The following is a 13,784-nucleotide window of genomic DNA, read 5'->3' on the forward strand; positions in this document are numbered from 1 at the left end:
GTCTTAAAGTCTTTTGGAACTGCCATAAATTTTTACATTGGTAGCAAAATCTTTGGTCGAAACTGTGTCTGATGTTATGCACCAACCAATCAGTTTACAATTACCAGATAACAGAGACTATTGTCTGCATAACAAACATGTGATATAATTTCAACCAGATTGATTCCAATTTAGCGTACCTACATAAATATGCAATTGACATACCTATAAATAAAACTCCACATTTTCAAATCAACGCATTTATTTAAAGTTGTATTCCGAATAACTTAAAAACTTTGAAAAAGTTTAAAACACTACTTACAAAAGTACGTACTCAATAAATACTTAGTGGCTAAGTTTTAAAACTATGCAGTTTATTATTACTTCCAAAAAAAAAATTGGCCCCTTGAGAGCGATTGAACAAAAAATTGCATAATTTTGAGCTTTGTATCATTCGCATTTTTTAAGTATTCATACACTGGGTGGACAAATTGTGCCTTTAAAATGGCACTCGTAGCAGGAAAAGACTAGATTAGACTTCTGTCATCATTGCCTTATTTACAGAATTAATAATGAGGATGAAATTGTTAAAAGCACCACTTATTCCTAAATGTATCATAAAGCAGTTTCTAACGTACTAGGCGATCCCTTCCTTTCTGGGGAAGACTTATTTCTGAATGTCGACGGACCCGCCGTCGTTGGACTCTTAAACGATGTGAATCTCGGAGGCGACTTGTCAGGTGGGCTACTGAAAAATTCCGCTCTCTTCGCTTGCAGTAATTCACTCCGTGATAATCCAGATGACTTCAAATCGGTATCAAGTGGAAACACACCTCGATCAAAATTTTCGGGGAAATCTGTATCAGCTTCTATTATGTTATTCTCATTTATAGGAATAAGATTTCGACGAGCTCCGAAATGTTGGTTGGTGATTATAGGAACTGTTTTGAATGTTGCCTTTTTGGGTGAAGTATCGTGTTTTTCACCGGAACTATTTGATTCGTCTTCATTGTTTGCTTCAGGAATGGGCGAGGAGAGGACGTCTGATCTAGGGCTTGAGAAGCGCCACTGAGACTTTGGCGAGAGAAGTATCTTCGGTGTGTTTTTATGTTCTTTTATAAGAGCTCCAGTCCTACCAGGTGACGCCGGCTGAGCATTCGGTTTGATAACTTTTCTTTGCGTATAAGTCTTAGGTGATCCACTCAAGTCAAGAATTTTTACTTGCGATTTATTTCCTGTTAAAGCGATTTGCGCAGCATTTCTTTCTTTATTAATTTTAAGTTGTTCAACTGCGGATAATTTGTTTGATTTGCTTTGGGGACTCAATGTGTTTGACTTAACGCTGTGTTGTAGTAACAGTTTCTTGAAATCAAGCCTGGATGTCTGAGGCATTGGGCCGTATCTATCAGCGCATGTGGTTTCTTGTTTAGGAGGACTGAAGGCGCCATCTCTGCTGTACATTGGCAGGATTTGTTTATCAGCAGGAGACCAACTCATCCTAGTTCTTGGATCACCTATGTATCCAGTTTCAGGATGACGTTGACTTCCTTTAATATACAGTGAGGATTCAGAGTTCACAGGAGACAAACTAATTGTGGATAGGGCAGGAGACTCGGCTCTTTCAGGATTATCTTTGATATTGAGCTTTTTCTTACTTTTGTGTATTACTGCATACAGTTCTTCGTTAGTCATAGTTGACTTGACTGGAGACAGCATCTTTGTATTGAGGTCGACAACGTTTTCCTTATTAGAGGGAGTAGACGATTTGAAGGGTCCAGTAGTTCGAGGATCAATGGGTGATATTCTAACACTTTCGTCATTGGGGAGAGGATACGACGATATCCTTTGTTCAGAGAAGGTGCTAGGATCTGGTTGTCTGGGATAGTTTACCGGGGTAGGTACGCTGGGTTCTAAGTGGCTTCGTTTAGGAAGCGTCCAGAACTTTGGTTGTCCCATTTGCTGGTTTGGTGGATTCTCATAGTTGACGATGCCGTGTCTCCCGCGTAGGTGAGCTGTGTGGTATCGGTTTAAGGTGGGATTGAACGCGTTCAAGTTGACTGTTGGGCCTTTATCTAGGACCGTCTGCGGTAAGTTTTTGTAGGGTTTGTCAGCACTGGAATGTCGACAGTCTGGAAACATAAAGAAAAAACAATTAGTTGTTATCACCTAAAAACGATAATACATTTTCGATTTACGAACATACAATACTAATTTAAAATAAATATACAGATCCATCTGTCATAACAATCTAAAATACAAATCGATTTAAGCGAAATACATTCATTTACTATATTTTTGTAAATATTTATCCGATCCCGAAAGCTTATAGCTAGGTAATACATTGCTACTTATAAGACAGTCGTGCACAGTAATGACACAATGTTTATAATATATTACATATTGTTGAATTAGTTACTAACAAAATGAGATTTACAAAAGTGCATGGTATATTTTTCTGACAATATTGTTATTAACAGTTATTATTGTTTATAATTACGATAATTACTCAGATTAGTTTATAAGTATATTAAGTTCAAGTTTGTTTAGTTTAAGCCCTCGCCTAGTGCAATATTAAGAGTGTATAATGGTTATGTATTGTTTGTTTCACTAGATTGACAAGGTAAAGGAGAGCGTGCAAACAAGTGTAACTATTCTGAAATATATATTTTATAGTGTCGCAACTGCGAAGCTACGTAACTACGTACAGATAGATAGAACGGGTAGATATATGTAAAGTCTTCATGATCATAGACTTCTACAACACATTTTTTGTTTTCAAAAATAACAGTAGTCATTGAAATAACCACTAAACTCTAAAAGTTCCCAGAATAATTTAGGAAAATGCGCCATAATTCCATAAACTGGCCGTGTCTCGGTCACGACGGACAGGGGGTTAAATCAATATCAAACCGTTATTTGCTTGCACATTCTTTGCAAACTTGTCAATGCCAACGAAACAGTATACCTTGTTAGTCATCCCTTGTCCTCATGCATTCGATAATAAACTTTATTAAACAGTATACCATGACTCCTAATACAATGCAGAAATCGTTTGAGATTTAGTCTATGGTTAGATTTTGAAAGTTATAATAATATGGTAAGATGGTAGTAATAGGAATATTTTAATTTGTAGTCAAGACAGCTTTGACTAAGGGGTGTTTTATTTCGGACCGTACACTAAATCTCGGACAGGTTTGCATTGAATAAGGAGTCAGGATATATTCATGCCAAAAAAGCAACACACTTTACCTTTGAAGAGTTGACGTTAGGTGCTTTGGAAGCTTTCATCTTCTCTGTGCAAGCGTGGTTGAGTGCAAAGGGACCTTAACACTTGTGCGTCGTTTGAAAGAAGGGTGTGACTTTATAAAACAGTTTCACAGTTCAATCACACTATCATCGTCTTATAGGCAAAACCACGTAAGCTCCTTTTGATGTGATTTTCTTCAACAAAACCTCGAATTCTTTCAATTTAATTTCATTCTGAGTTATGAGCCCACAAATTTTGACCTGGATTGAAACTAGCGTATCTCTTTACGAGGTTTGATTAACAAAAATCACATCCAAATGTAATTTAAAAAAACTTCTTACATGGTAAAGACGACGTAATGGTATACTTCTCTTGGTTATTTGGAGAGTAACTCGAAAACATTTAAAACAAAACATCGAAAAATTAAATTTTGAAACCAAGAAACGTAAACCAAATCAAGTAATGGATAGCAATCGAACAGTGAACGTTCTATAGAATCGTAGACCAATAAGTTTGGTTAACAGTGCTTCTAATTAGTCACATTTTACATAAGTTTAAATACAAATTAGTCATGTTATTAACAAAGGATGGTAGTTTGTCAATAGTTAATCGATTTTATTTGTTATTTATTACCTTCGAAATGAGAGGGATTTATGTACATTTGATTGTAGAACGAACGTGTTGAGGACTTTGACAAGACATTGAATTCTGTATCACATAATGAAGGTGTTTTAAAAAAAGGTTATAATAAAGTGAGAACAGAATTCATTTCCCAAGTCCATGGTGATGTGATTAAATGGTGCGCGAGGGTGGTGATAGGAGTGACACAAAATGAAATAAAGTGCGTTAATTCACAATAATTGTATAATGATATTATTTACAAAACACAGAACAACACACCATGCACTTACGCACGAAGATATCAAACACTCGTAAGCTACGCATTTTGCGGTGAAAGCCACCATGCAACGGTCTTACAAAAATGCATTTATTATAATCCACACAATGAATACTGGTACAATAAAGTCAAAATTTAAACTTAATATACTTTTAAAATTTATAAAAAAAAGCCCAAGACATATATCTATCACAGATTTAGATACAGAATATAAGGAAGACAAAAGAACATAAACTGGACGGAGTTTATAGAATTGACCTAGCGATCTAGATAAGAGCTAATTAATAATTTTATCAAAAAATATTTTCACATTAAACAATATAGTAATAACGTAGCAATAATATTTATTACCATAAACTAAAAGATAAGCGTATCAAAATGTACATTAGAAAGGTACTTAGCGGATTCGGTAACAGAATACATCAAATCTAATAAAATTATTTTAAAAACATTGGCAAAAGAGGCATTGTATAAGTTACCAAATCTCAGTGCCGTAATCCGATTCGGAAATTGATAAAATTCGTGCTCGATGCATCGAGCCGTCAAAAGGGATAGTAACTTTGCTTGGCGACAACGGGCAAGATGGAGGTGAGTGTAGAATACACACTTCATCTGGGTCAGAGTCTAGAATGGCAGTCAACATGTCTATAGAAGTGTCCCTATTATCCGGGACGTAAGTTACAGTATGCCGCTTAGGCAACGGAGTTGTAAAAGGGCTCAGTGTTAAAGCGGATAATTCAGCTTCAAACTTATCGTCAATATAAGAGTTACTTGTGTCAGTCATACAATCGCAGTTCTTAGACAGATTTATAAGACTTCTAGGACTTAGCTTTGGAGAAACTGTGGACGGATAATTAATTTGTTCTTGCAGTAAATCTGCCGTGATCTCAGCTTGGATCATTTCTAAAGAATCTACTTTCTTAGCACTACTGAAACTCTCCATTTTGAGTAACTTTTTGATTGGCATTAGAGGAGAATTAGCTAACTTATAACTATCACTGCGTTTGATTTTGTTATGAAGGGACTTGTCATTATTTTCATTGGTAACTTTGGGACTGAAAATATTACCATTGTCACCATTAGTTTTGTTCGAAAACATTCTCATAACTCCTGCTAATTTACTGCTAGCTTTAAAGTCATGTTGGCATTTATTTTGTAACATAATTGGCGTTTGGAAATTAGGGACAAATGGGATAATTTCTTCATTTCTATCAGGGGACAGACTCGATTCGATTAGGTCGGGAGTGTGTTGGTTTGTCGTAATGTGCTTTGAGCAAAGATTCTTACCTGCTATATCGTCTTTCGTCGGTGACAAGCTGACACCCTCCGCGTCGTGAATATTTACATATGCCCCAGTTCTAGTGATGGCTTCTACTACTCTTGGGAGATCTTGATTCGTTCTAGTTACTGTAGGAGTATGGTTGGTGTTAATAGGTGTTTCAGTGACAGGCGTAGCAGTGATGATTTTACTCGGTTTAGGAGACGGTAAAGACACGTATTCTGTAGTGACGGGTCCATCCGGCTCCACTGGCGCTTTGATGATCATTTTGCCTAGCTGCGGCGATGTAGGCTTACTAGCCGGTGGTGGAGGGTCGTAAGGGAAATCGGTTTCGTCGACGACGCTTACAACTTCAGCCGTCTCTCGCTGAATGACTGCAGAACTGATCTCTTGAACGAATGGTCCTGGTTCAAAAGTAGTGTGCGCGCCTTTCCTTCGTTTTAACGTGTCAGAAGAATAAATAACTTGGCCTTGAGAGTCAAGCGTTACTTTAGCTCCTTTTCTTTGGATCTCATCTAACGCTGGTGAAGGTTTCAAATCCAACCCATGTTCGAGGAAATCTTTGCTTTCATTCAAACAGTTCGGTAGTTCATTGAGAGAAACGTATTCGGTATCAGGTAGTTTACCAGAGAGTACAGTTTGTAAATTCTTTCTGACGATATCGTTGTTGCCATATAAACTTCTGTTGAAGCTAGCTTTTTGGTTGTTATTTTTAACATCGGCAATTGTGACATAATCACCAGAATCGTAGAAATCTTCAACCGGTGGAGGCTCTTTTGCTACCGGTGATTTTTTATTTTTGTGTGGGAGAACTCCTTTTAGTTTACACATTAAATTGTTCAGAGGATGCAGGGACTTCAAGTTGATTTGACTTGCTGGTTTTGTAACTTTAACCGGCTCAGTTTTAGTCTCTTTGGGAGGAGAATCTTCAGAAGGTAATTCTAATTTTGGTCTACTGCCAGACTTTCTGACTGTAGTCTCGGTTTTTTCGGTTTCAGTTTTTCTGCCCGTTTCTGAATCCTTTTGACTTGCTTCGCTTTCATCATCGGAGTTGGTTGGTGTAATTACGCACATTGAAGGAATTCTTGAACTATTTATGGTTGTTTTGTATCTTATCCTTTCGATTCTGTCTGTTCCTTCTAAATCTGATGACTCTGAGTAGTCCTGTTCAGAAAGACTATTCTTTCCATGTGCACTCGATACGGAATCTTCAATAGGTGAACTAGAAGTATTGTGACCGGAATCTGGAGAACTAGTTCCTGTACTTTTCTTAGCACTTTCGACGTCAATTTCACTGTGTACTTCTGCTACAGCAGTAATTTCTGTACGTCTTCCTACATTCCCTGTAACTGTGATTGTTGATGTTGGAACTTCACTGATTTCTGGTGACGAATAATTGCAAACTTTCTGGTCTTTGTATGAACGAATCGGGTATCTTAGGCTGCTAAAAGCAGTCTTTGAGAATGAAGAATTGACACTTCTGTCTAAACTCATATTTGCATTGTGAATGTTGTTTCTACTTCTGTTCATTTTAGCTAGTGAACTCTTTCGTTCGGGTACAGTTGGTCCGATGACAAGAGATCTATCACTGCCCGCAGCCATTAATGTTGTACATACGGTGCCAGCTGAACTTGTTGTCGTGCTCGTAGAACCTTTACCAAACAACTCATACTCATTTTCAGCAGTCATGTTTTGACTATTCGAAGAATTGGACAATGCGTTGCTAGTGTGCATAGGTGTGCTAGGAGATATTTCTTCTTCTTTCAATGTCTTCAACCCGGAATCCATATGGAATGAAGTATAATATCCCTCAGTGTCGCATGAAAATTCCGAGCTAGTTTCCAAATCTTCGTGTAAATCATGAATCATATCAGGAGTTAGGGTTCCTTCGCTTGTGACGCTACCAGAGCCAGAAGTGTTAAGGAATCGTCGCCGACTTATAATTGAACTTGGAGGGCCGTGATGGAAGTTCAATGAATTGTTAGAAGTTGCGGCAGAAGTTGTGCTCTTAGGTGGCACTGTGGTAGTCGTAATTTCTGAACCGATACTTGTCCTTCCAGACTCGGAGCTTGCTGACCAGTTGCCACTGGATGAATGGGGCTCGTCTTTGCCAATTCCTGATCGTCGCATTCTCCTTTGAGTAGATGTTGCTCTCAGTTTTACTCCAACGTTGATCGTGGCTGTAGGAGCTGGTACACTAGCAGGCACACCAATACTCTTTTCTGATGACGAATAAGATGCACATCTTTGATGAGTCCTGCGGTCGTCTTCCCCAGGCCGCTTCTTACGCATAGTCACTGTCTCCTGAATCTGAATATCTTCCGGTTTCGTAGGCGATTTCGTGTCTTTACTCTTATCCATTTTCGAGGTATCCTTAAAGCTATCTCGACTTGCACTTGGTGATCTACTGATCATCTTGAGTCTATTTTTTCCCCATTGCTTGAGCGTATTGAAGTGTCCTTTCTTAGCCACCGGATCGATAGGACTTTTCTTAAGCAAATCGCTAGATTGTGATCTGACGACAGTGCTGTTATCCTCGATTTCTTCAGAAGCCACTGCATTTGATGTATCGCTACGGTAGAACAAACCAAGCAAAGCATTAGTCACACGCTAAAGGCAGATCTATAATTGAGATATTCTTCGGAGAACACCGCTTAGTCTTGTTACAGCGGCATCCTCCAAAGAGGTAATTAATCATGAAGCTAATGAACAAATGGCACTATTAGTGTTTAAGTGCACAAATGATTGACTTTCCTTGTTTCTGTCTCAAACACAGAGATACAATGACAGTCAATGTTAACATAATGTATTCACAGAAGCACGAGATATTATTATCAAAAAGTTGTTATGGTGCTGGAGATTTTAATTGGAACATTGAAGCTCCACACTGTGCTGAACGATTGTTATTGGAAGATTACATTATCTATCTAAGTTGCGTAAAATAGGAAGAGTAAAGTGAGAGAGATAATGTAACCTGTGTGAGTGGAGTGCGAACTAGAAGCTTACCCAGCTATAGCCTCTCTAAGCTCTTTCTGATCAGTGCCCGATATGGTGTTTCGTCTTTTACCCCGGGGCTTCCTAGAGCGGGTTCGTCTCTTGACGGTGTCCGTTTCTCCCATGCTGCTGTCCGCTAGCAACGACTTGCGCGAGCTGCACATCCTGTCGAAGAACTTCCCTGACGTGTCTATTGCGACCATCTCTGGAGGGAACCTGGAAATGTAACGGTGTTAAGCTGTCAATGTGCACTTAGTAGTTAATATTTTAGAACTATTATTAATGTATAAATGTAATTCTCATTGGTATGCTGAGCCACAATTAGTCAGTAAACAATTTTCCACTGATATTGGTGTCCTTAGACATTACGTTGGTAGATATAATGACAGGATGTGATCTTTTCGTTCATCGTTTTATCCAGCAGTGGAATAAGCAGTCAAGTTTTACCATGAATTACTTACTTATGTAAGTAATAAGCTTGTTTATACAAGTTATATAGTTCCCGCAACTGAACGTTTAGTTTTCAATCGACACTATCTCTTTTTATAAGTTTTTTTTAGCGTATGAACACAATTTGACCTGAATTTGAATGTTATGTGAAGATGTGGCTTAAGGTGGAATATTCATTAAACTTTTGAAGGTTCCAATATTGTAATGTAATGTAAGTTGTTCTTATAGAAAAGTAAAGTGTAAGGATGACTTACTTGGAAGCAATAACTCGCAACTGTTCTTCAGGACTGGGCAGCCTGTGGTCTATAGGTTCTTCATCACCTGACCCACACTCGGAGAGCTCATCAGGCGTCAAGGTAACACAACTGGCTATTCTCATAGAAGCGTCAGGTAGCGCCGTTATATCGCCTACCGCTTCTTTCGACGTCCATTTCCTGAGATGCTCCACTACTGACGGCTGTAAAGAAAATGATGATAGTGCTAGTGTAAAGGTCTTAAAACTTTGTTTGAATGTTGGTTGGTTGGTTACGATTTACTTACTTAATTGTGATAGCAACTTTAAGACATGGAATAAAACAGTGTTTATGTTTATTCAAGTTCAAAAAAGACCTGGAATGGGTATGTACCTAATCTGACTCATTCGTTATTCTTCTTCAGTCTATACATTCCAAATTATAATATTTCTCGGAAACATAATATTAAGTTAAACCTAGAGTGAATGTGGGCAAGTAAACGTGAATTAACTCGCTGACGTTAAGAGATACAGTTTAAAAGTTTAAAGCTATCTATTTTGACAGATCCAGAAAAGATATTTCTTCTATAGGGGCAATTTTTTTAATGACTATAACGTCATTAACAATTACAAAACCAACTTACAATGTGCGTTTCGATATCTACATCGATTTTCTTATAAATTCTTCGTCGTTTAGTACTTAGGACCGGCGTGCAGAGTAAGTATGGAGAATGCTGCGAGTCCTTCCGTAGCTGGTCGAGGATCGAGGCGGAGAGGCGGTCCATGGTCGCTTTCTCGTACAGGTTTCGAAGACATGTCGGCCTGGAATTGTTTTTTTGGTTCATAAGTAAATGTATCTATACCGAAATTTTATTTTAATTTGACTGCGTTAAAGATAATGTTATCCTTCACTTACAATAAGTACCTACAAGAAACAGCTAGAGCTTAGTTTTCGGACCAACCAAACCAAACGGAACCAAAAATTGATTTAAATTTGTATCTGGTCAGAACTGGTACCATTATTTCACAATATCTAAACAGCCTGTTGACGTCCCGCTCTGTCTGGAACAAGGCATACCTCGCAGCTCTACTATAGATTTAAAAACATAATATTATAATTTGTATGTCATTTCATATTTATTATCCTACCTGCACGAATAGTCAATTTTGAAAATACAAGTACAGTCATGAGCAATATAATGTACCCACTTTAGGACTCTGTCGCACTAACATATTTGACATTTAGTGAGACAGTTTAATTTGTCAAAAAAGTTAATGTGACATGGTACCAAAGTGTATACATATTAATGCTCGTGACCGTACCTACATCATTTTCTATTAATCGACCCCGTAACTGTCGGTGTCGGTAGCCACAAGTCATAACATAAGTGCACGACTATATGCCATTTGGAGTAGGATGAACTAACTGGGCTTTTTGGTAGACCAACGTGATATGTGGTGAGCCGTATCGCCGTCTATAATGGTCGAGCCAACTGTGTTAGTGCGTGGGCACAAGTCACCAGACTTGATATTGAAGTTCCATGAGGAGAATAATATGATGAATCACAGGTGAGGTGAGGATATTAACCCAACATTTCCAATAGTCAGGAATAAGGAAAGGAAAACGGCCTCCGTGGTCCACTGATTGAGCGTTAGGCTCACGATCCGGAGGTCCCGGGTTCGAATCCCGGTGAGGAAATATAACAAAAATATCTTTGTGATCTCTAGTTTGGTTAGGACATTACTGGCTGATCACCTGATTGTCCGAAAGTAAGATGATCCGTGCTTCGGAAGGCACGTTAAGCCGGTTGGTCTCGGTTACTGCTTACTGATGTAAGTAAGTAGTCGTTACATGAGTCATGTCAGGAGCCTTTGGCGGCTCAATAGTAACTGTGACACTAGGGTTGATGAGGTTGGTAATCCACCTCACAACCCACACGAGAGAAGAAGAAGGAAAGAATAATATACTCAGTACCGTGTGTCTGGTGTGAAGAGTCCTTTTTTGAGAGGATTATTCGCCGTGTAGTGGACTTTGCGAGTCGCAAAGTCTGACAGGCTCCCCTCCGCTGTAACAAAGGAGAATTATCATTATTACTTGTCCAAGAAAACTCTTAACACGCTCGTGTAAACTCTTGCTCTTAAACCAATCATCATTTGCACAACAAATGTCATCAAAACATAAGAAACATGGTGTGATATAAGAAGTGGTCGGAAGGCATTTTTCAAAGAAGAACATCACTGCTACTGAATCCAAAAGCATTTATATCAAGCTGCAACATCTCTGAGATAGGTTACTCTCACCTACAACGTTTAAGACAATAGGACTGAGGGTGCCCAGTGGAACGAATATTTGACACTAACCTAACCTAAGTGATTCATACCTAAAGGAAGGGTCAAGTGAGCGCGAAACACGCGCCATACAAGTATGACCATGTAACTTACGACACAGATATTAGAGCATTCACTCTCGAGTAGAAACTTTCTCATGTTGCCGTTTCAAACGTGGAATGAACAAATGACCAGTAATTATTCAACAGCCCGCCCTCAGGTTATCGGGATTAATTGCACCAATCTACGCTATACATCATTTAAACCTTCGTTTGATGTGCTTGCGTTTTCCTTTGAAGGATAGTCTTTTTAAGTTTAGTGTAGATCAGAGAATCATTCCAACGGCCTCCGTGGACCAGTGGTTTAAGCGATAGGCTCACGATGCGGAGGTCCCAAGTTCAAATCCCGGTGGGGACACATCTCGAAAATCACTTTGTGATCCCTAGTTTGGTTATAGGACATTACAGGCTGATCACCTGATTGTCCGAAAGAAAGACGATCCGTGCTTCGGAAGGCAGGTAAAGCCGTTGGTCCCGGTTACTACTTACTGATGTAAGTTAGTAGTCGTCACATGAGCCATGTCAGGGGCCTTTGGCGGCTCAATAGTGACCCTGACACCAGGGTTGATGGGATTGGCAATCCACCTCATAACCTACACGATAGAAGAAGAGGAAAAGAATCATTCTGATGAGACTCCTTTTTGTAACAGGGAGGTGAGTGTGTAGGTACAGTTTGATTTGGAAAGGTAAACTTTTTGAAAACACATTCACTATTAAATATTAAATAACGACAGATAAATGCTTATTTTCTTCGTTTCAGTACATAGTTTAAACATAAATGTTGCTTGTTTTGTTTCTTTTTTATGCATTATCTTATTAACCCGTCGTGGAGCACTAGCAGTGGAATACTGCTGGCAGATACCTCTTTCCAACACCTCCATACATACATAAACTCAAGCCTATTTCCCACCGGGGCAAGCAGAGACTATAGAATTCCATTTGCGTCGATCCTGACACACTTCTCTTGCTTCCTCCACATTCATCAATCGCTTCATACACGCACGCCGTAATACCTCCATACTTAAATAAATAAAAAAAAAAAACTAAATAAAACACACATTTTAAGAAGCAAATTAAATATTCCAACATGACTATCCAGTGTTCATTGAAACAACTGCACCACCTTAGCACAGAATCGTGTGCCATTCGACATGTCGTGATTTCGTGACTAATTCAATTTAGGTTTCTAATTTGTGAGGAGAAAATTATAGACGAACTTGATAAATGGCTAGGAACAATATCGTATCGTGCACTTTAATGAGAACAAATGAAGTAATCAATAAAGTTCACGATATTAAAGCCTTAAAGCCGAGATAGTACTGGGAACTCTTGAGGAATTTATTGCAACACAATGCCAGTCACGATGTGGAAAATGTATTTCAACAGTGATATTGTATTTCTATGATACAACCACTAGGAGAATCTTTGGTTTTACGTACTTATTCTTTTCTTAGATTTATAACAGCTATGAGGAAGTGTGTTGAATATAGAACGATTTCGGTAAGCGGATTGATAGCGGTAAGTCTTCTCTTCTATCCTGTGGGTTGTGAGGTGGAATAGTAACCCTGACACCAGTCAGGGTTACTATTGAGCCGCCAACGGCCCATGACATGGCTCATGTAACGACTACTTACTTATATCAGTAAGTAGTAACCGGGACCAACGGCTTAACGTGGCTTCCGAAGCACGGATCATTTTACTTAGCGGTAAGTTATATTGGCCGTTTAGACGTTTGTCCCGCTCATCATGTTTCGTATTCAGTCATAACTAAGTTAAAGGAGACACTAGCTACACTTTATTGTGAACGGAAATAACCATGGAAACAGTTTCTTCGTACTCGCTGTAGTTGAATGTTGACGCCAAAAGTCACTCAAAACAAAACACACTCACAGTAGCAAAATAATCTTCAGTCTCAGTAGCCAAATCTCACTAGCGCGAAATTATTCGGGATTTGATTGCCGGTAACTTTGTTGTGCAACCAGGTGAAATACCTTTTATAAAACAGCATACCTACATCTTAATTGGCGCCATTATGGCGTCTTAGTATGATAGGGTTTTAAACGTATCCTACAGACTGTCAATACGTAGGTAGGTGTAATAACCTACTGATTCAATTTAATTTACCTTTACCTTCTCTTCTTGGCTCACTTCCATTTACTTGTGCTAATTAAATTACTTCACGTTACCGCCTAGAGCTAAACGTAACACTTAAACGCTGGTCCTTAGAGCGATATGATACCAATCACACTATCGGCCGACTAAGTGTTTACCATCATCTCGCTAGCGTTATCCCGTTTTTCACAGGGTCCGCTTACCTA

General features: G+C 38.7%; 1 protein-coding gene across 1 annotated transcript in view; it reads right to left on the minus strand.

Moving 5' to 3' along the window:
- Positions 1–223: 223 nt before the first annotated feature.
- Positions 224–13,784, minus strand: part of LOC126369600 (uncharacterized) — a 119,112-nt gene continuing 105,551 nt past the window's right edge. The window contains exons 2-7 of the mRNA XM_050014088.1: positions 11,055–11,145; positions 9,724–9,901; positions 9,102–9,304; positions 8,410–8,613; positions 5,412–7,975; positions 224–2,108 (exon numbers count right to left, since the gene is read on the minus strand). Coding sequence (XP_049870045.1) covers positions 595–2,108; positions 5,412–7,975; positions 8,410–8,613; positions 9,102–9,304; positions 9,724–9,901; positions 11,055–11,145 — 4,754 coding nt within the window. The 3' untranslated portion in view covers positions 224–594. The remainder of the gene's footprint in view (positions 2,109–5,411; positions 7,976–8,409; positions 8,614–9,101; positions 9,305–9,723; positions 9,902–11,054; positions 11,146–13,784) is intronic.

The sequence above is a fragment of the Pectinophora gossypiella genome, chromosome 9 (assembly GCF_024362695.1).
Source record: "Pectinophora gossypiella chromosome 9, ilPecGoss1.1, whole genome shotgun sequence".
Classification (NCBI taxonomy): Eukaryota; Metazoa; Arthropoda; class Insecta; order Lepidoptera; family Gelechiidae; genus Pectinophora; species Pectinophora gossypiella.